Genomic DNA, 22,385 nt, shown 5'->3' with positions numbered 1-22,385 from the left:
GAAACAGCATCCATGCGCAGTGACCCTCACTAGAAACAATAGCCATGTGCAGCGATCCTCACTGGAAACGGTATCCATGCGCAGTTACCCTCATTGGAAACAGTATCCATGCACAGTGACCCTCATTGGAAACAGTATCCATGCGCAGTGACCCTCACTGGAAACGGTATCCATGTGCAGTGACCCTCACTGGAAACAGTATCCATGCGCACTGACCCTCACTGGAAACAGTATCCATGCGCAGTGACCCTCACTGGAAACAGTATCCATGCGCAGTGACCCTCACTGGAAACAGTATCCATGCGCAGTGACCCTCACTGGAAACAGTATCCATGCGCAGTGACCCTCACTGGAAACAGTATCCATGCGCAGTGACCCTCACTGGAAACAATATCCATGCGCAGTGACCCTCACTGGAAACAGTATCCATGTGCAGTGACCCTCACTGGAAACAGTATCCATGCGCAGTGACCCTCACTGGAAACAATATCCATGCACAGTGACCCTCACTGGAAACAGTATCCATGCGCAGTGACCCTCACTGGAAACAGTATCCATATGCAGTGACCCTCACTGGAAACGGTATCCATGCGCAGTGACCCTCACTGGAAACAATATCCATGCGCAGTGACCCTCACTGGAAACGGTATCCATGCGCAGTGACCCTCACTGGAAACGGTATCCATGCGCAGTGACCCTCACTGGAAACGGTATCCATGCGCAGCGACCCTCACTGGAAACGGTATCCATGCGCAGCGACCCACACTGGAAACGTTATCCATGCGCAGCGACCCTCACTGGAAACAGTATCCATGCGCAGTGACCCTCACTGGAAACGTTATCCATGCGCAGTGACCCTCATTGGAAACGGTATCCATGCGCAGTGACCCTCACTGGAAACAGTATCTATGTGCAGTGACCCTCATTGGAAACGTTATCCATGCGCAGTGACCCTCACTGGAAACGGTATCCATGCGCAGTGACCCTCACTGGAAACAATATCCATGCACAGTGACCATCACTGGAAACGGTATCCATGCGCAGTGACCCTCACTGGAAACGGTATCCATGCGCAGTGACCCTCACTGGAAACGGTATCCATGCGCAGTGACCCTCACTGGAAACGGTATCCATGCGCAGTGACCCTCACTGGAAACGGTATCCATGCGCAGTGACCCTCACTGGAAACAATATCCATGCGCACTGACCCTCACTGGAAACGGTATCCATGCGCAGTGACCCTCACTGGAAACAATATCCATGCGCAGTGACCCTCATTGGAAACACAGACAGCTGCCTTGAGTGATCCTCACTGTAATCTGGTATACCTTATCCATATATAGAATGGTAGCATCTCTGGAAGGGCCAAATTTATTTCTAATTCTAATTGCCCTTAAAAAGGTGACTGTGATTTGCCTTTTTGAATCATTGCAGTCCATGTGATATAGGTATACACAGAATGCCATCAAAGAGGAATTTTACAATAACACACCGAAGAAATAGCAATACAGCTCCAAGTCAGGATGGTGTACAACTTTGACAGGGTGCAGTTGTTCCCAGGCACCTACTGCCCTTGGTTTATCACATGTTTGCACTTGTAGGTTTGGAAGGTGGTGATGAAAGAAGCTTAATAAGTTGCTGCAACTTGCTGATCATCCTCACCGATGCTTACACAGGGCACAAGCAGTGAAAGGAGTGAACTTTAAGGTGGTAATTGTGGTGCCAATCAAGCGAGCTGCTTTATCCTGGATGGTATCGACCTTGAGTGTTGCTTGAGCTGCACCCCATCCAGGCAAATGGGGAGTATTCCATCGCACTCCTGACCTAAGCATTGTTATGCCTGTGAACAGGTTTGGTCAGTCAAGACTTGGATCCTTCTTCACAGAATACCCGGCCTCTGATCTGTTCTCGAAGTGACGGCATTTATGTTATTCGTCCATTGAAGTTTCAGTCCAGTAAACACCCACAAATGTTGATGATGGAAGATTCATGGATGGGAATATCATTGAATGTCAAGCGGTCATAATTAGATTCTGTCTTGTTGGAGGTTACCATTGCCTGGCACTTGTGTTTCTTTTCACTCATGCCTTGTGTGCACTTCTGGCCAAACCAACATTTATTGCCCACTCCTAGTTGCCCATGAGGGGGTAGAGATGAGCTGTCTTCTTGAATGACTATGGTCCAACAGGGATCTGGATTTGACTCCACCCTCGAGCGACTGTCTGCGTGGAGTTTGCACATTCTCCCTCTGTCAGCGTGGGTTTCCTCTGGGTGTTCCGGTTTCCTCCCACAGTTCAAAGAAGTGCGGGTTAGGGTGGATTGGCCATGGGAAATGCAGGGTTACAGGGTAGGGAGTTGGGTCTGGGTAGGGTGCTGTTCAGACGGTTGGTGTGAACGTGCAAATAGCCTGCTTCCATGCTGTAGGCATTCTGTGTTGGATGCATTATTTGTCACTTACCAGTCCAAGCCTGAATGTTACTCATAGATAGCGAGAACTGCAGGTGCTGGAGTCAGAGAAAACACACTGTGGACTTGGAGGAATACAGCCTCTGATGCTGCCTGGCCTGCTGTGTTCCTCCAGCTCCATGCTGTGTTGTCTCTGAATGTTACCAATGTTTCATTTTGTATTGACAAAGACTTTTTCAGTATTTAAGAAGTCACAAATGGTACTGAACATTGTGCAGTCATCAGTGAACCACACTGTTTCTGACCTTATGTTGGGATGGAGGTCATTTATGAAGCAGTGGTTAATGGTTGGGCCTAGGACATTCCCCTGAGGAATTCCTACAGTGATACCCTAAAGATTGAAGTGATCAGCCTCCTGCTTTGGGTATGTCTGTAAGCAGCAGAGAGTTTTCTCTCTGATCTCCACTTAGTTCAATCTTTTTGGTGTCCTTCATGCCAACTTTGGCCACATGCTGAGTGCTGAAGTGCTCCTGGATGTGGTGTCATCTGCATTCTGATACTGTCTGAGCCCAGAGAAGGTTTCGCAGTTTGTGAAATCCACTTCAATTTTGCTAGCAAAGCTCAACACTTTCTGGCACTGAAAGCCGATAATTGATGCCACTAACGATTTAGTCGATACGTTATTCTGCGCAACATATACCACAAATGGTCACATTTTTGAGTCAGGTATCTTGAAGTTTATTTACAACACTAACTATATACATAGCTGGCAGATTTACCACTGCTACAAGGGAAGATTTAAAATAGATAGGCAGGTGGAGTAGGAGCGCCTGTTGGAGTGAATTGCATCTATTTCAGTGCTAAAGGGCTGACGGGTAAGACTGATGAATTCAGGGTATGGATGGGTACTTGGGACTGGGATGTTGTAGCCATTACAAAAACATGGCTAAGGGAGGGATGGGACTGGCAGCTTAATGTTCCAGGGTACAGGTACTTTAGGCGGGACAGAGGTGGAGGAAAGAGGGGAAGGGGAGTTGCATTTTTTAATTAAGGGCAGTATCACAGTAGTAGTCAAAGAGGAAATAACTGAGGGATCATCCAGTAACGCTTTGTGGGTGGATCTAAAAAGTAAGAAGGGGATGGCAAAGTTATTAGCGTTGTACTGTAGGCCCCCAAGTAATCAATGGGAATTAGAGGAACAAATATGCAGGGAGACTGGCGAGACTTGCAGAAGCAATAGAGTTGTCATCATTGGGGATTTTAATTTTCCTAACATAGATTGGGGCTACCATTGTGTTAAGGGTTTAGAAGGGGTGGAATTTGTTAAATGTGATCAGGAAAGTTTCCTCAAGCAGTTTATAGAGGGCCCTACTCAGGAAGGGGCAAAACTCGACCTACTGTCGGGAAATAGGGCAAGATTGGTGACTGAAGTGACAATGTGGGAGCACTTTGGGACTAGTGACCACAGTTCTATTAATTTTAAAATAATTATAGAGGACAAAACTGGTCCATGGGCTCAAGTTCTAAATTGGGACAAAGTGAATTTTGCTGGGAATTATACAAGAGCTGACAGGGGTTGATTGGAGTAATTTGTTTGCAGGCAAAGGGATCTCTGGCAAGTGGAAGGCCTTTAAAAGTGTAATAGCTACAGTTCAAGGTCTGTATGTTCCTGTGAGGGTGAAGGGTAAGGTTAACAGAAATAGGGAAGCCTGGATGACAAGCGATATTAAGGCTTTGACCAGAAAAGAGGAGGCGTGGCTCAGGAACAGGCAGCTGGGATCAAGGGAATCCCTGGAGGTATATAGGGGTTTCAGGAGTTTGCTGAAGAAGGAAATCAGGAGGGTGAAATAGGGGCATGCAATCGCTTTGTCTTAAAAGATTAGGGTGAATCGAAAGAGATTCTTTCAGTATGTTAAAGGAAAAAAAAAGCTAGAGAGAGAATAGGACCTCTCAAGGACCAAATGGACACGTATGTGTGGAACTGCAGGAGATGGGTGAGGTCCTCAATGAATATTTCTCCTTCCTACTTACCACGGAGAAAGACGTGAAGACTTGGGAACTTGGGGAAGTTAGTGGCGATTTCTCAGGGACAGCCCATATCACAGTACAGAAGATGTTGGAAATATTAGAATGTATGAATTTGGATAAATCTCCTGGTCTTGACCAGACAGATCTAAGAACTCTGCAAGAGACTAGAGAAGAAATTGCGGGGACTCGTGCTCATATATTTGCATCATCGCTAGCCACGGGTGAAGTGCCAGAAGACCGTAGGGTAGCAAATGTTGTGACCTTGTTCAAGAAGGGCTGCAAAAGAAAAACCTGACAATTATCTGGTAGGTAAGTTACTTGAGAAGATTCTGAGGGATAGGATATATGTATGCTTTTGGAAAGGCTGGATTTGATTAGGATAGTTAGCATGGCTTTGTGCATGGGAGATGTAGATGTAGCCTGTATGGTTTTGAGTGAGGCTTTTAATAAGGTTCCACACAATAGACTACTTTGGAAGGTTAGATCGCATGGAATCCAGGGAACACTGGCAAATTGGATACACAATTGACTTGATGCTAGGAAGCCGAAGGTAATATTGGAAGAATGCTTGTTGGCCTGGAGGCCTGTGACTAGTGGTGTACCTCAGGGCTCGGTGCTGGGGCCATTGCTGTTTCTTATCTATATCATTGATTTGGATGAGAATGTGCAAGGCATGATTGGTAAGTTTGCAGGTGACACTAAAATAGGTGGTATCATGGACAGTGAGGAAGGTTATTAGAAATTGCAGCAGAATCTTGATTAGCTGGAGGAATGGGCCAAAAAATGGCAAATGGAGTTTAATATAGATAAGTGTGAGGTGTTGCATTTTGGAAAGTCAAATTAAGGTAGGAGTTTCATGGTGAATGGTAGGGTCTTAAGGAGTGTACTGGAACAGAGGGACCTTGGAGTGCAGGTGCATGGTTCTCTGAAAGTGGACTTACAGGTAGACGGGGCAGTGAAGAAGGCTTTCGGCACACTGATCTTCATCAGTCAGGGCAGTGAGTATAGAAATTGGGAAGTTGTAGAGCTGTTGAACAGGACGTTGGTGAGGCTGCACTAGGATAATTGTGTTCAGTTTTGGTTACCTTGCTATAGGAAGGATGTTAAAGGACTGAGTTATCGGGAGAAGTTGGACAAGCCGGGACTTTTCTTCTTTCGAGCATAGGGTCCTATAGACGTGTATAAGATCATGAGAGGCATGGATAGGGTGAATGCGCCCAGCCTTTTTCCCAGTGTTGTGGAACCAAGGACTAGAGGCATCAGTTTAAGGTAAGAGGGGAAAGGATACATGGGAATCTGAGGACAACCTTTTTACAGGGAGGGTGGTAGACATATGGAATGAGCTGCCAGCAGAAGTGGTTGAGGTGGGTACATTAACAACATTTAAAAGGCATTTCAACAAATACATGGACAGGAAGGGTTTAGAAGGATATGGGCCAAGTGCAGGGAAGTGGGGTTTTGCATAGATGGATGTTTTAGTCAACATGGACCGGTTTGGGCTGAAGGGCCTGTCTCGGTGCTGTCGGGCTCTATGTCTCTAAGCTAAGAGACTGGAGGGCTATGAAGTATAGGCTGGAGAGTGAGACTAGCCGGGTAGCTTTTTCGGGAGCCAGTACAGACATGATGGATCAAATGACCTCCTTCTGTCCTGTAAGGTGCTCCTGAGATGCTGCTTGGCCTGCTGTGTTCATCCAGCTTCACACTTTGTTATCTTGGATTCTCCAGCATCTGCAGTTCCCGTTATCACATGCATACATAACCTGCTTGTTACTGATTTTACTGTATATTATTGAGTTTGCATGTTCTCCACATGTCTGCATGGGTTTCCTCTGGGTGCTCCGGTTTCCTTGCACAGTCCACAGATATACAGGTTAGGTGGATGGGAAATGCAGGGTTACAGGAATGGTGTTGGGTCTGCATTGGATGCTGTTCACAGTATCAGTGTGGACTTGATGGGTTGCATCCACACCAGTTGGGATTTTATTATTCTATTCTACCGCTCTAACATAACTAAAATGCTACACTTATTCCATTATGCAGAGAGTGAGTGAAAGTGAGAGGGCACCTTTTATAGAAGACCATCACATGTTGTGACGTCATGTCAGGCCAGTTTGGTCTGGCGTCTGTGTCACAATGGCAGTTTAGATTGAAGAGGGAAACTACTTGTGACCTGACAGGCTGCAATGATGCTGGGAGGACCGGTAACCAAACTCGTGTGCCGGTATGTTTGTACTGTAGGGTTTCAGTGTCACTGAGTTTCTACAGTGTCACAGTGTCAGCAACACCCAGAAACCACCCCCACCCTCCTTCCCCTGCATCCTTCTGTCCAATTCTATGACACTTGGACAGGTGCGGATTGAGGGTTGTAAAGTGAACTGGCGATATGATGCCTTTGAGCAAAGTGAGGAGATGTCAACTGTGAAGCTTATCGGAGGAAAATTTGTATTTGTGCAGTTATTCATTCGACAGGCAAGGATTATTTAAAAACTGCCTCACTGATACTACTCAAAGCATCTGTCATGCAATCTGATCTGGATTCCCCGCTCATCTGTTGCTAACATTAACTGCAGTAGACTAATATAAATGCAGCCTCTGTATTACGTGTGACGCTAATTTGTACTTCCTCTTTACCCTCTCTTAGAGGTATCCAGGCTCTGTAATATATTCATATTTAGTCCTTATTTTGAAAATAGCATTTTCTCCTCTAAATTTAGAGGGAGGTCCTGAATTGCAATGGGTAGCGTGTTTGACTCTGATCTGGAAATCCAAGATAAAGCCCCACTCCAGGGCTTTAAAAAAAACCCAAAGAACTGCGGATGCTGGAAATCAGAAGCAGAATTGGAAATTGATGGGAAAGTGTAGCTGGTCTGACAGCATCTGTGGAGATAAAACAGTTTACGTTTCAGGACTAGTGACCCGTCTTCAGAGTTTGACGGTCAAGGTCCGAGTGTCTGTAAAGTTAAGTATCAACCTGAAAATACTTCCAGAAAACATCAGTGGCAGGAAGTAAGAGCAGGAGACATTTCAGCTCAGCCATGTCGTGGAAAGACATTGATCCACGGTCATTGCTTTGCATAACTCCAAACTACAAATTGCCATCACAACAAGTAGTCCCTGAGGCAAAAAAGCCGTAACATCCAATGTATTGCTTGCTTCTCCTGACGCTCGTTAACCCAGTTGTGGAGCTGACAGGGATGGTGAAGATCTCGAACATACAAACAGAAGCAGGCCATTCTGCCCCTCAAGACTGCTTCACCATTGAATAAGGTCAAGGCTGATCTACAACGTATCTGTGCCCACTAACTTAGCTCGAAAACCCTTGAGACCTTCCTCTGGTTAAAACAAAATCTCAGAATCATTGCAGCATTGAAAGAGTCCACTCAGCCTCCTATTTACTGATGTTCAGTTCAAAATGGTCAATGAAAATTATTTTTGTGAGATATAGAGTTCTTCACTTCTGCTCCCTTTTTTTTGAAGTGGTTTTAACATTGCCGGTAAATGCTCTGGTTTTGAGAGTAATCCCATTTGCCCCAGTTGGTTGCTCTTTGTCCCTCTGCCCAGACAATGTTAGAAAGGCACTTAATTATGGCAGTAGGGATCAGAAGCCATTCCCAGCATTCCTTGAAGGAAAAAAGACCTTGCCGTAAATGAGGACTTCTCATGCCCTTGGTATGTCTCAATTCAACTGTCAACCCACAAGCTACTTTCTTATTGTAACCATTGTTGCTATGTCAATGACTGTGTCAGTCATCAGTGTTTGATAGAAGGGTCCTACCAGCAACACGACCAGTGGGCTTCAGAAGAAACAGTCGCTAGGGATTTGCCCTTTCAATCATTCATGTTTTTGTTGACATATTGTGGGCTTTTGTGCCACCTCTTGCTGTCCCCAGTGCAAAAACTTTAAGAATCCAATTGATGTCCCACTTTGTGCCCAACAACTGGACTTCCTGGCTCAACAACAACATGACTCATTTCAGAAGAATATTACTAAACGAAATTTCATGCCATGTTTTATACGTTTTACAGCACTAGTCACCCTTTTACTGAAGCAGGGAGCAGGAGCTGGTCAATCTTCCAGAATAGTTTACTGTTGTTCTATACAAATTCCAATCTGCTTTCTCTCTCCCCATCCTAAATATCTACCCTTACTAGGACAAGCCAATCTTATTTTTCTGAGCCACCTGTTCAGACATATTATGACACACAGTTTGGAACAGGTGAGACACAAACCCAAGCCTCCTGGCTCAGAGATATGGACATACCCACTTTACCTCAGGAGTCCAAAACAAAGTCCTTGATACTTTCTGATCAACCTGTTCAGAGATGTTATTATACACCCCTGGAGCAAGTGGAGCTGGAACCCAAGTCCCTGGCGCGGGGTAGGGACACTTCTACTATTCCACAAGAGTCTAAAAAACCAGTCCTTACATATACATTTCAGTGAGCATCTGTTAATCTCTATTGTGTCTGGAGCACATCCAGGTTCATTCTTAAAGAGACTGCCATTCAATCCATAGAACCCCTTCAGTGTGTAAACAGGCTATTTGGCCCCACAAGTCCACACCGACTCTCAGAGAGTGTCCCACCCAGACTCACACCCCTACCCTATCCCTGTAACCTTGCATTTTCCATGGCTAATCACCTAACCTACACATCCCTAGAAGCTATGATGGGCAACTTAGCTTGGCCAATCCACCTAACCTGCACACCCTTGGACATCATGTGCAACATTATCAAGATGGAAATAATAGGATGGATAATCAAAGGTTTGGGCAAATAAATGGTTTTTAAAGGATCATAGTCTAAAAAGAGACAGAGGAAGGGATGTGAGAAGGTTAGAGAGGAATTTCCAGCATGTTAGCACCAACCAACTGCAAGAACAGACACTCAGAGAAAGCATGATGGTGATGGATCGATGTCAGTGACCAACAGTTGAAGCATAGGCTGCTCAAGACCATTAACTTGCCCTGGTTCAGTTGAGCTACCCAGGACAAGTGAGCCTCAGAAACAAAAACAGAAATTGCTGGAGAAACTCCACAGGTCTGACAGCATCTGCAGAGGGAGACACCAGAGTTAATGTTTCGAGTCCAGTGACCCTTCTTCAAAACTGTGAGCCTCAGGTTTTATTTAGATTCTGTGTGGGTTCAGGTGATCTCAGCCATTTGGGAATGAGTGGATAGACGATGGTTACCAATCATGGTAGTATGGAGAGGGGAACAGGCTAGATGGGGGAGGAAGTGGGGATCTTCAGCTTGAGCTCCCCTTCCGAAACATTAACAGCGGCTGGAAGATGCACACATTTAGACAATGGGTAGGAAGATTTGGGTTGTAGTAACCTTGGAATTCATGTAATCTCACCAGCTGTCCCTTTCCTGGCTCAACACAGCTTTGCTGGGCAAGGAAAGTCTATCCAGGGAGCCATATGCCAGTAGGAATCAGTAAGAATGGAAGGGTGAAAGAACATGGAATACTCAGCAAAAGGAGAGGAAACCATGGCTCAGTAAACACAGTGTAAACCACAGCTGTTGTATTTTCTGAACTTGAATGACATTTGATTTTAGTATGAAGGAGCAAACATTTCTGAATAGAGTTATACAACATGGAAACAGACCCTTTGGTCCAACTTGTCTATGCTGACTAGATAACCTAAATTAGTCTAGTCCCATTTGCCAATATCTGGCCCATATCTCTCTAAACCCTTCCTCTCCATATACCCGCCTAGGTGTCTTTTAAATGTTGTGATTGTACCAGCCTCCTCCACTTTCTCTGGCAGCTCATTCCATACACACACACCACCCTCTGCATGAAAAAGTCACCCCTTAGGCCCTTTTTAAAATTTTACCCCTCTGACCTTAAACCAATGCCGTCTAATTTCGGACTCCGCTAAAGTTCTTGACTATTCACCCATCATGATTTTATGAACCTTTGTGAGGTCACTACTCAGCTTCCTGTGGTTCAGGGAAAATAGCCCCAGCCTATTCAACCTCTCCCTCCCGCTCAGACCCTCTAAACCTGGCAACATTGTTGTACATCTTTTTTCTGAACCCTCCCAAGTTTAACAATATCTAACCTATAGCAGTATTCAACTCAGTATTCCAAAGTGGCCTAAAATATGTCCTGTTTAGACCTTAAGTGTGATTAGAGTAAAGTTACCCTCCAATAATGTGATGTATGCAGTAGCTATGCCACACAGTCGTGTATATCCTATTTCTGTAGATGTATATGTATAGAGGTTTCTTTTGTCTCTTTACATTGGCCCCTTTGATCCCTGTAATTTACTTGTTATTTTCTCCCCCTGTCTAGGTCAACTGAGCCAGGTATAGTTTTCAATGACACGCTCCCAAAGTACCGCCCTCAAGTTTGACAGTTGATTTAACCTCTCTCCTTCCCTCTCATTGGGCACGAGAGGTACAGGGTGCCTAGGGCGAACAAAACTTGGCTCAAGTCAGCACTTGCCCAAGGAAACCAGCACCCAAACGCAGGGGTTCTGTGGCCCTGGGTCTTGAATTTCCAATGGTGAGGCCAAGCAAAATCCCCCCTCTCCTCAGAATGGGCACCAGGTGGCAGTCACATTGAGCCTTGTTGGCATGATGGTCCGTCAAACATCGCCTCCCTTCACCCCGCTGCCAGCTCCCATCCCTCCACAGGGCAGCAGGATGGGCAGCAGATCACAATGCAGTCTGCTTATTATTTTGAAAACAGGATCAGGAGTAGGCCATTTGGACAGTTGTACCATTCAACGGGATCCTACTGCTTCTCCAGTGTGCAGGTTCTCACCTAGCATAGGGTGGGTGTATGAAGATGTTCCCTCTTGCTGTCAGTTGGCAGGGCTCTTCCCTGAAAGGAGACGGACTCCATCCATTCAGGAAAATTCAAGAAAATGCCACACCATGGCAGTAAATTGCCATCGCTTTTGGTGAGGTGGGAAATGGTGTGTGTCACACTTAAACTCTCTGAGTTGAGATGCATTCTTTTGAACAGAGTAAGAGGAGCACAGCTCTGTCTCTAATCAATGCCCTAACTTGTTTGAGAGTGCACCGTTGCAGGTGGGGGTACAGTTTGTAAATGCAAGTTCCTAACTCCCCCTTTGATGAAGTCCTTCCTGTTGAGTGAGTGCAAGATCTCAAACGCGTAAAGTTACAGTGAGCATGTAGAGATTGATGTACTGTTATAACCAGGGAAAACTCACTCTCAGCAATGCCTGTTTGTTCTTCTGATGTGTTGGCAGATGGCGGATGGTGGACAGCGAGGGTGGTGGTTTAACGAGGTAAATACACTGGGAAGGAAATCTGTTTCTACCCATTATTTTTGTACTGGTACAGAGGTTGGGTGGGCAATTGAAACTGAGACAAAATTCAACGGGAGAGCGTTAAATAATGTCAGCAACTTCACACTTTTGCACCAACTCGAACTTAGTCTCATTGGAAAAATATCACACAGTCACTTGCACTGAAAGAGACCATTTGACTTATCATGCTGGGAGCAGCTCTTTGAAAAGGCTATCAAAATACCCATTAACTCTGCATTTTTTAAAAGTATTAATCCATCCTCTTCTGTTTTAAGCAATACTATTGGATCCACTTCCATCACACTTACAGACATTGCATTGCAGATCTGAATAAAAAATATTCTTCATTTCCCTCTGGTTCTTTGCCAAATTGTATTAAACCTGTGTTCCCTAGTTACCAATTCTCCCACATGTGGTAATAGTTTCTCTCTATCTCCTGCATCAAAATTCCTTACAATCTGGAGCACAGTGTATCTTAACTCTGATATCAAAGGCAGAACAAACATTAGAGCTTCTCATTTAATTATTATTTGTGATTAACTAAGTCAAGCATTTAGAGGATTTAAAACAAATTAACATCACTTTTGTCACACATGGTTTTATCTGATCTATAACTGCCTGATTGATAGGTTTGTGGCATTAAGGGGCAGATTTCTGGCAACGTTGCAGCTGCTGTTGAAATAAATTGGACGTGAGCAATTAGTATTCCAGTGTGCTGCCATGAATAATAATTGAAATAAAAATAAATTTGTGTTAGATTATTCTATGGGTGTTGCAATTAATTGCAATGGCTCAGTAAATGGGAGGAGGCAATGGCCGAGTGGTGTTATTGCTGGACTGTTAATCCAGAGACTCAGATAACATCCTGGGGACCCAGGTTCAAATCCTGCCATGGTGGAATTTGAGTTCAATAAATATCCAGAATTGGGGGAAAAAAAATCTGATGATGACCATGAATTCATTTTTCAAGGGGAAAATCCCCACTGATTCCCCTTTAGGGATAGAAACTGCTATCCTTACATGGTTTGGCCTGTATGTGACTCCAGTCCCACAACAACATGGTTGAATCGTAACTGTCCCCTGAGTAATTAGGGATGGGCAATAAATGGGGCCCTCATCTTGTGAATGAATTTTTTAAAAGCCCCCATGATAATGTAGTTTACCTTGTAAGAGCACAAGGACATATGAATTGGGATTCAACTATTTGGCCCGTTGAGCTTGCTTCCCCATTCAGTGAGAGCATCTGTTTCCAACTCCATTTTCCCAGACTGTCCCCACACATGACCATAAGGAATAGGAGCAGAATTAGGACATTCGGCCCAAATACCTCACCGTTTGATCATGATTTGTATCTGAACCCCATTCTCCTACCTTCTCCCCATAATCCTGGATCCCCTTACCAAATACCTGAATGTCCACTGTATCCAAATATCTGTCTTGAACATTCTCAGCAAAGTCAAAAGTCACATGACACCAGGTGTTTTGATTTTTGACTTTATCCACTCCAGTCCAACACTGGCACCTACACATCATACCGGTGAATACACCCGAGCCTTCTCGAGTGGAGAATTTCATTGATTCACAGTTCTCATTGAAGAAATTTCTCCTCATCTCAGTCCTAAATCGTCAATTCATTACTCCAACGGGATAACCATATTCAGGTTCTCTACCTCAGAATAACAGCCTTTCAGTATCAACCGTGTCAAACCTTTTGAGTGTTGTATACGCTGCACTGAGATGATATCTCTTTCTCGGGTCTGCACAATCTCCTCTGTTAGGATAATTTGGTAAACTGCCTGAATGAAACCATTGAATATTTGGAGTAGTGACTGTACATTGCACAGTTGTATAGTTACATAAGTCACATGTTATTCACTGTGTTCTCACTGCACCCTTTCTGTCATACTCCCTTCTGTTCGCCTTCGAGGCAGTAACTGATTTATACAGAGGTATGGCTCCTTCGCATGTACTGATAGGGACCGGAAACTGTCCCACCCCTCATTCCAAGTGATCACGTGTCAGCCTGGATTGAGAATTTGCCAGCTGTGTGTGTGGCACCACAATTGCCATCACCTGATCTCCTTGTGCTCAAACTCTTCGGTGAGCCCTGCCAGCACGAAGTGGGGCAGGGAGCAGGAAAGTTCATTGCACTGCACTCATTGTTGCCCCAGTGACCAGCACAGACCAGGAACTAAACCAGGGACCCTGCTCGTGCTGTTGGATTCAGCACAGCTTCAAAAAGTGGGATTTACCCATTGAGATAAGTTTATTTGAAAGCAGCTCAGTTCACCCGCAGACTTTATTTTGATTTACCTCCCAGAATGTTTTCTTTAATAGAATCCATACAGTGTGAAAACAGGCCATTTGGCCCAACAGGTCTACAGCAAGTCTCCAAAGAGCATCCTACCCCGTCCCACCCCCTACCCTATCCATGTAACTCTGCATTCCTGGACACGACAGGATAATTTAGTATGGCCAGTCCATCTAATTTGATCACAATTCACTTTGATTCCCATCTTCACCCTCAATATGTTGTTTTCTATTTGGAAGCACTCAGTCTCTCTGCCTGACCTGAATAAGATGAGCACGGTAGGAAAACAGGAACAGGATTAATCTATCCAGCCTATTGAGCCACTCCACCAATTCGTTATGACCATGGCTGATCAAACACGTCAATGCACTTTGCCCACACTGTTCCCATAAGTCTCAATGCCATTGGCACTCAGAAACCTATTAATCCCTACCTTGAACGTACTCAAAGATAAAAGTTTCCACAGCCCTCTGTGGTAGAGGATTCCAAAGATTCACAAACCTTCAATAAAAATAAATTTTCCTCATCGTAGACCTAAATTTCAAATGGTGATTCAATCATCTCTCCCTTTAGGTACTTTGTAGGTTTCTCGCTCATTAAAATTCGAGAGAACGCAGGCCCAGTTTTCCCAGTCTCTCTTCAGTGGTTAGTCCCACCGTCCAGGGAAGCAGCCCGGTGAGCTTGCATCACAGTCTGTCTGTGGCAGTAATGCCTTTCTGAGATAAGAGGGCCAAAACTGCACGCAGAACTCCAGATGCTCAGAGCCTGAATTCAGTAACACGTCACTTACCTTGAGTAAAGAATGACGTTGAGTTCCTGGACCATCCTATCGGTTGTGGCACATCAGAACAAGATATAATCCAACCATTATCGTTTCTTATTTCATCATTACAATCAAACGTAGATTCAGCTAGCCCAATGCAGGTATACCTCTTTGTCAGTTTTGGGCTTTGTAAACATGGCATTTGATGAACTGATGCCCATTGATCCTTTTCATGGGACCCTCTTTGTCATGATTCCTCAGGGAGCTCCATAAAAACAGGTCAGACTTTGAAATAAGCCAAATAAAAGCATCACTTCTTCCAGGTACCCATAGAATGGCAGAGCTAAGAAAGAGACCATTTCAACCACATTTCTCTATGCTGGTCCTTTCAAAGTTATTACTCTCACTTCAGTGCTCTTCAACCACAGCCCAAAATATCTTTACATGTTCTGAATCTGATACCTGTTACAGAATTTTAGAATGATACAGTATGGAAAACTGTCATTTCGGCCCTTGCAAGCTCTTTGAAGAGGCCCCCAGTTGATTTCACGTCCCAGCCTCTTTCCCCGTAGCCCTGGAAATTTTCCCAATAGAATTATTTAGTTTTCAAAGCTGTTATAAATTACATCCATGTCCTCTGGTTACCAGTCCTACCGCTGGAATCAGTTTCGACTTTGTTTACTCCAACAAAGCCCTTTTTGGCTCCAGGGAGAACCTGTTTCTTCAGTCGGTCCGCATAACTCGAGTTCCATATCCCCGACAGCATTCCAGAATACGACCTCAAAACTGTTTCTAAGGACTTCTGAAAGCATGGTGCCCAGAATTGGTCACAAACACTGTCTGAGGCCCACCCTGTAAAATCCTCAATTTATCTCAAGTGAATATATTACACTGTTAACATTTGGGGGGAGCACCACAGTCAGTTATGAGAAAATGATGACCATTTGGTCAGCTAGTCAGACCAATTGATGACTAAAGCCTTGTTTCTATTTTCTTTCTGTCTTTCAGCCAATGTTTTCCGTCACACCAGGCCTCACGACTAATCCCAATGCAGCCTTCAACCCCTACCTGGGACCTGTCTCCCCAAACCTGGTACCTACTGAGATCTTACCCAGCGCACCGATGCTAGTGACGGGGAATCACGCTGTTCCAGTCCACACTGCGGCTGCCGCACAGAAGCTGATGAGAACTGATCGTCTTGAGGTGAGCCCGAAACCTCATGTTAATTTCTTTTCTCAATGCCGTGAAGTCTTGGCGCTTTACACTGCGAGAACCCACTGTCAACGTGCAATAGCCGATAATGCAATTGGAAGCAGAAATTGACATCACGGGAGCCAACGATGATGACCCAATTTGGCCCGTCTCTTCTGAAAATTGACACTAGGGAGCTCCAGGGATCAGCAAAACTAGTATCCCTTTTGGGTTATTGTTGGCTTGGTGATGTCAATTCGGCAGCTGTGTGCTTTGGTCTATGCTCAGTACATGTTGATTAATGCTGGTTAAGCTCACTGCAGCTAGGCATATTTTTCATGGACCAAAAGAATTGAAAATTGGGTTCCCCCAGGTAACGGAACAAGAATCACTGCCAGTGATTTGGGTTCCCAGTTGAACAGGTAAGAAAACAACCAATCTCTAAGAAGCTCAACACAGGCGGCAGGAAAATCTCAACAAGAGCTAAGGAGACCTGGCCAAGTGCGATCAGAATGTTGTTGTCAGTGTCTCTAAGGTGGCCTCTGCTCCATCTTCCCCGCTGGTGTTGAAAGGCTTCAAGTGCAGCTTTGCGTGCCTCATGCTTCCTTATTGGGTGACTTGGCCAAAGGCAATGCTGCTGAAGGGAGGCAGACATTTAGAAAGGACCCATCCCCACCTCCCCAACCTTGCCACCTACATGTGTGTCATTTTTCATTACAGTTTTCACGATTTGGATTTTGTGTAAGTTGCAAAGTGTCAGGCTGGACATTGGTTGCAGGAAATGGAAAATATGTTGCGCGACAGCAATGGCAAACCCATTAATACGTTCAGCAAATATCTTGTTTTATCCGCACTTAGTGGCAATCATAGGGAAAGGAGTTTTGTGCAGGTATTTTAGCTGCTTTCTTTTCATTGTCATCACATGGAAACTCCAATGTCTCAACTGCCTCTCAGTATTGCCTCTGAGGTTATCCATGTACCTGATGAGTATTCACTGTGATAACAAGATATAAAGCTGGATGAACACTGCAGCCAAGCAGCATCAGAGGATCAGGAAGGCTGACATTTCAGGCCTGGACCCTTCTTCAGAAATGGGGGAGGAGAAGGGGAAGCTGAAATAAATAGGGAGAGAGGGGGAGGCAGATAGAAGATGGAAAGAGGAGAAGATAGGTGGAGTGGAGACAGGTCAAAGAGGCGGGGATGGAGCCAGTAAAGGTGAGTGTAGGTGGGAGGTAGGGACGAGATAGGTCAGTCTAGGGAGGGCGGACAGGTCAAGGAGGCGGGATGAAGTTAGTAGGTAGGAGATGGGGGTGGGACTTGAGGTGGGAGGACGGAATAGGTGGGAGGGAGGATAGGTTAGGGAAGCAGGGAAGAGCTGGGCTGGTTTTGTGGTGCGGTAGGGGGAGGGGAGATTTTGAAGCTTGTGAAGTCCACATTGATATCATTGGGCTGCAGGGTTCCCAAGTGGGAATATGAGTTGCTGCTCCTGCAATGTTCAGGTGGCATCATTGTGGCACTGCAGAAGGCTCATGATGGACATGCCATATAAGGAATGAGAGTGGGAGTTGAAATGATTCGCGACTGGGAGGTGCAGTTGGTTAGCGTGAACCGAGCGGAGGTGTTCTGCAAAGTGGACCCCAAGCCTCAGCTTTGTTTCCCCAATGTAGGGGAGGCCACATCGGGTACAGCAGATGCAGTATACCACATTGGCAGATGTGCAGGTAACATCTGCTTGATGTGGAAAGTCTTCTTGGGGCCTGGGATGGGGTTGAGGGGGGAGGTGTAGGGGCAGGTGTAGCATTTCCTGCGGTTGCAGGGAAATTGCTGAGTGTCAGCTGTGGCTTGATGCATAGAGCTGGAGTTAGACAAATCTGAGTTTGTATCCAATACCAAGACTTGAGTACAAAACTTGAGACTTAAGGAGTGCTGTTATGTTGGTCAGATAAAACTTTCAGCAAAGACCTGCTTCCTTTCTCAGGTGGTCGTAAAAAGGGCATTGATTTTATTTTAAAAGTAAGTTGGCAAAGTATCCCTCTTCAGTGTGACCAGTGTTTGTCCTGCAATCAGCAATGAGGCTTTCATTATCACTTTGCTATTACAGAAGCTTGTAGTGTTTTTTTTATTTATTCATGAGGTGAGCTTCACTAGCTGGTGCAGCATATACTACCCATATCCAGTTGCCTTTCAGAATGTGACGTTGAGCTGCATTTTCGAAACACTGTGGTCTATTTGAGCAGATGGACCTGCAGGTGGTGGTGTTCCCATGTTTCTAATCCCCATGTCGTTCTTGGTAGAAGGTGTTGCCTGATAGGTTTTGATGAATTTTGAGGGGAATCTTCTAGATGGTGTACGCTTCCTAATGCTGAACATTGATGTCAGCAGGAGTGGATACCACGCCAATCAAATGAGCTGCTGTATCCTAGATTTTAGGGTGACACTTGATCTGCATTCACCCAGGCAAATCAACTGTCATACTTCTTGCATTACGATAGTGACTACCTCAAATATGTTTAATAAACTGTAAAGTACTTTGAGACAAGATCAAGAAGATGTTATAGAAATGTAACTTTACTTCTAAAACTTCAACCAATTAACAACTTGGAAGGTTTTAATATACGGAGGGCTCTTCTGACACGATGTGATGAATCTCAGTACGATCACAGCACAAGGACATTTCTGTGTAAATTTAATCGCCATACGGTTCTGAAAGAGCAACATATTACATCAAGGGAACTGTAGAACCTGTATTCACTCTCGCTCATGATGTTTTCTGTCACTGAAGCAGTGAATAGATCCTTTCTTGGAGTGTGTTGTCAAAACTGGGAATGCTTGGCCTGATAGTAGCAGATTGCATAGTAATTTCCAAAAAGCAACTGGATTGGAATTTGAAAGGGATCAAAAATGTTTGCAGAGCTATGGGAAGAAAAAGAGAAAGAAAGGCAATTGCTACAGTTCAGAAGAGCCAGCACGGGCGGGCAGACTAAAATGATTCACTTTAACCTGTAACTGTTTACTAGTTTTATGCCTCTGCAGCATGAAGTGGCATGGTTAGAGTGTCAGCCTTTCTGTTGAACTGGGGTTACCGCAGATCCTGTCTTTTTTGGCATTAGACCTGGCAATCAGCATTTGTGTACTAACTTCAGCGGGTTGATCAACTTTGAGCGAGTTAAATATTGCCCAGACAGTTGGAAGCGGGATGTGTGTTTTGAGTCGGTAGATGAAAATTATTTTTGGAGTGCAGGGGTGATGCTGCTTTGGGAATGATCTGCAGGGCTAGCACAGTCTGACTGTCAGGTCAGTTATTGTTGTCCAGGGTTTTCTCAGCTTCTGTTAAGAGATTACTGAAGTGCCATGTCATAGAGAGAGAGTGAGTGAACAGCAATGCAGAATTTGCTGGAGATTTTCAGAGACATAGCAGTAAGGCTCTGTTATCTGAACTGACTATCACCCACTGCAGAACAAAAACAATTCCCTTTCTGAGTGGTCAGATCAGTTCAGAAGTAAACATTGTGGCGGCTTCTCATTTTTTTTCCCTTTATTCATTCACGGGATGAGGGAATCACTGGCTAGACAGCATTTATTGCCCATCCCTAATTACCCAGAGGGCAGTTAAGAGTCAACTACATTACTGTGGGTCTGGAGTCACATGTCGGCCAGACCAGGTAAGGATGGCAGTTTCCTTCCACAAAAGGCACTTTTTTTTGCCCAACAATGGATTCATGGTTAACACTAGATTCTTAATTTCAGATATTTATTGGATTCATATTCCACCATCTGCTGTGGCAGGATTTGAACCCAGGTTCCCAAAACATTATCAGGGTCTCTGAATTGATAGTCCAGTGATAACACCACAAGGCCATTGCCTCCCCTGAGGGGCAGTTAGAGAATTATGTAATAACTAGAGCATAATGCATAGGAGAGTCATGGAGCTGTACAGCACAGAAACAGGCCCTTTGCTCCAACTTGTCCATGCTGACCAGATATTCTACATTAACCTAGGTCCATTTGCCAGCATTTGGCCCATATCCCTCTCAACCCTCCCTATTCATGTACCCATCCAGATGCCTTTTAAATGTTGTAATTGTACCCACCTCCACCATATCTTCTGGCAGCTCGTTTCATACATGCACCATCCTTTGTATGAAAAAGTTGCCCCTTTGGTCCTTTTCAAATATTTCCCCTCTCACCTTAAACTTATGCCGTCTAGTTTTGGACTCCCCTACCCTGGGAAAAAGATCTTGTCTATTCATCCTATCCATCCCGCTCACGATTTTATAAACCTCTATAATGTCACCCCTCAACCTCCAATACTCCAGGGAAAGTAGCCCCAACCTATTCAACCTCTCCTCATAGCTCCAACCCTCCAATCCTGGCAACATCCTTGTCAATCTTTTCTGCACCTTTCCTAATTTAACATCATTCCTGTCGCATGGAATCCGGAATTGGAACACAGTATTCCAAAAGTGGCCTCCTGCAGAGCCACGACTCTCGGCCTTTCTCTGCCTACCTTCTCCAGGATACCCAATGGAGGTCTTATCCTCAGAAACATGGAACCTTGTGATTTTGAGCACATTTAAGGCTGAGTTCAATAGACGTTTGATCCCTGAGGGAGTTAGGAGAGTAAGGCATGAAAGTACTCACGATCAGCTCTGATTTTCTGAAATGAATGAGCAGGTTCAATGGGACACATTCAGTCTCCTTCTGTTACTATTTCTCATATCAAAAAGTGGAAAGAAGATACAGCTTTCTCACACTTTTCACATTCTTAGAAAGTACTCATGGGTCTTAGTGCATAGTTCAAATATAAGCCAAACCACAGAGCAATTTGTGCACCTCAGGCTCCCACCAATAACAAATGACCAATGTGACCATGTCATTTGTGACAGCAATGCCATTGAGGGGTATATTCCATTCAAAACGAAGAGACAGAGCTTCCCTGCTTATTCTCATACAACCTGTAATTGAGGTTTCACCCAAAAGGCTGTACCTTCAACTAGACATCATTTCTTCAACCATGGCCTGAATTATCAACTGAAAACATGTGCTAAAGATAAAAACCAGCAACGATAACAATGAATTCATTTTCGACTGTTGAGAAAACTCATCTGGTTCACTGATGTCCTTTCGGGAAGGGAACTGTCATCCTTACCTGGGTTGGCCTACATGTGACTCCAGACCCTTGGCGATGTGGTTGACTCTTAACTGCCCTCTGGGTAATTTGGGATGGGCAATAAATGCTATCCTGGCCAGTGATACCCTCATCCTGTGAATGAATAACTTTTTAATAAATTGTCGGGCTGAGTGGTGAGATGAACCTGGCTGAGCCAAGTGAGATGAGCACTAGCCCATTATTTAATCACAACAGTTTGTAAAGAGTTCATTCGGCCTATCGAATCTGCACTGACCCTCCAAAGACCATCTCACCCAGACTACACCCTGTTCCCGGAACCCCGCATTTCCCATGGCTAATCCATCTAGCCTGCACATCCCTGTACATTATGGGCAATTTAGTCTTGCCAATCCACCTAATTTACACATCCCTGGACATTATGGGGTAATGTAGTATGGCCAATCCAACTAGCTGGCACATCTTTGTAATGTGGGAGGAAACTAGAGCACCCAGAGGAAACCCACACAGACACAGGGAGAATGTGTAGACTGCACACAGACAGTCGCTCAGTGCAGGAATCGAACCCACATAATACCTTTAAAAGAGTAATGAAAAGCCCACTGAGTAATATTCAAAACATAGGAGTGTGAATATCGCTGAGCAATGGAAAATGCTATTTAAATAGGGAGGAGAGAGGCCATGGAGGAGTTATAGAGTCCTAGAATCATGCAGCGCAGAAACAGCCCTTTAGACCCATGCCGACTGTAAACCCAAACTAAACTAATCCCACCTGCCTGCACTTGGCCTATATCCCTCCAAACCTTTCCTATTTGTGTACTTATCCAAATGTCTTTTAAACTTTGTAACTGTGCCTGCATCCACCACTTCCTCTGTGGCGTAAAGTGGAGATTGTCCCCCTCTGTTAGACCCAAAGAGGAGAGCCTTGCCCTATGATCTATGAAAGGAGTGTGAAAAGTGGTGTAACCTGCCTTTCAGCAAGGTTAAATAAAACAAATCCGTGACACTCAGTTTACAATCAACAGGTAACAAGTTAGTTATCTTACTGTAACAGTGAAAAAAGAATTAACTAAACTGTAAACAAAGTGAATAAACTCCTTCTAACTACTAATTATTCCCAAATAAAACAGGGCTCTAATGGTACACTGTTCCCATAAATACAAGTCTCACTAATATAAAATCAAAATTAAAAAAAAATCTTAGTCTACAGCCAGATTACGTGCCTTCCAGAATGTTCTGTGCCTCCTTCGTCAGTTCCTCAGTTGGTAAC

At 44.6% G+C, this 22,385-nt stretch overlaps 1 protein-coding gene across 21 annotated transcripts in view; it reads left to right on the top strand.

The window, feature by feature from the left end:
* mbnl1 (muscleblind-like splicing regulator 1) overlaps positions 1–22,385 on the top strand; it is a 782,985-nt gene that overhangs the window by 709,909 nt on the left and 50,691 nt on the right. For 17 of the 21 annotated variants that reach the window (XM_048542667.2, XM_048542650.2, XM_048542652.2 and 14 more), the window contains 2 exons: positions 11,663–11,701; positions 15,805–15,999. In XM_048542667.2, coding sequence (XP_048398624.1) covers positions 11,663–11,701; positions 15,805–15,999 — 234 coding nt within the window. The remainder of the gene's footprint in view (positions 1–11,662; positions 11,702–15,804; positions 16,000–22,385) is intronic. The other 4 variants (XM_048542659.2, XM_048542657.2, XM_048542663.2 and 1 more) reach the window with 1 other exon arrangement.

The sequence above is a fragment of the Stegostoma tigrinum genome, chromosome 14 (assembly GCF_030684315.1).
Source record: "Stegostoma tigrinum isolate sSteTig4 chromosome 14, sSteTig4.hap1, whole genome shotgun sequence".
Taxonomy (NCBI): Eukaryota; Metazoa; Chordata; class Chondrichthyes; order Orectolobiformes; family Stegostomatidae; genus Stegostoma; species Stegostoma tigrinum.
Note: the sequence above shows the minus strand (reverse complement) of the source record. Positions and strands in the feature narration are given on the sequence as shown.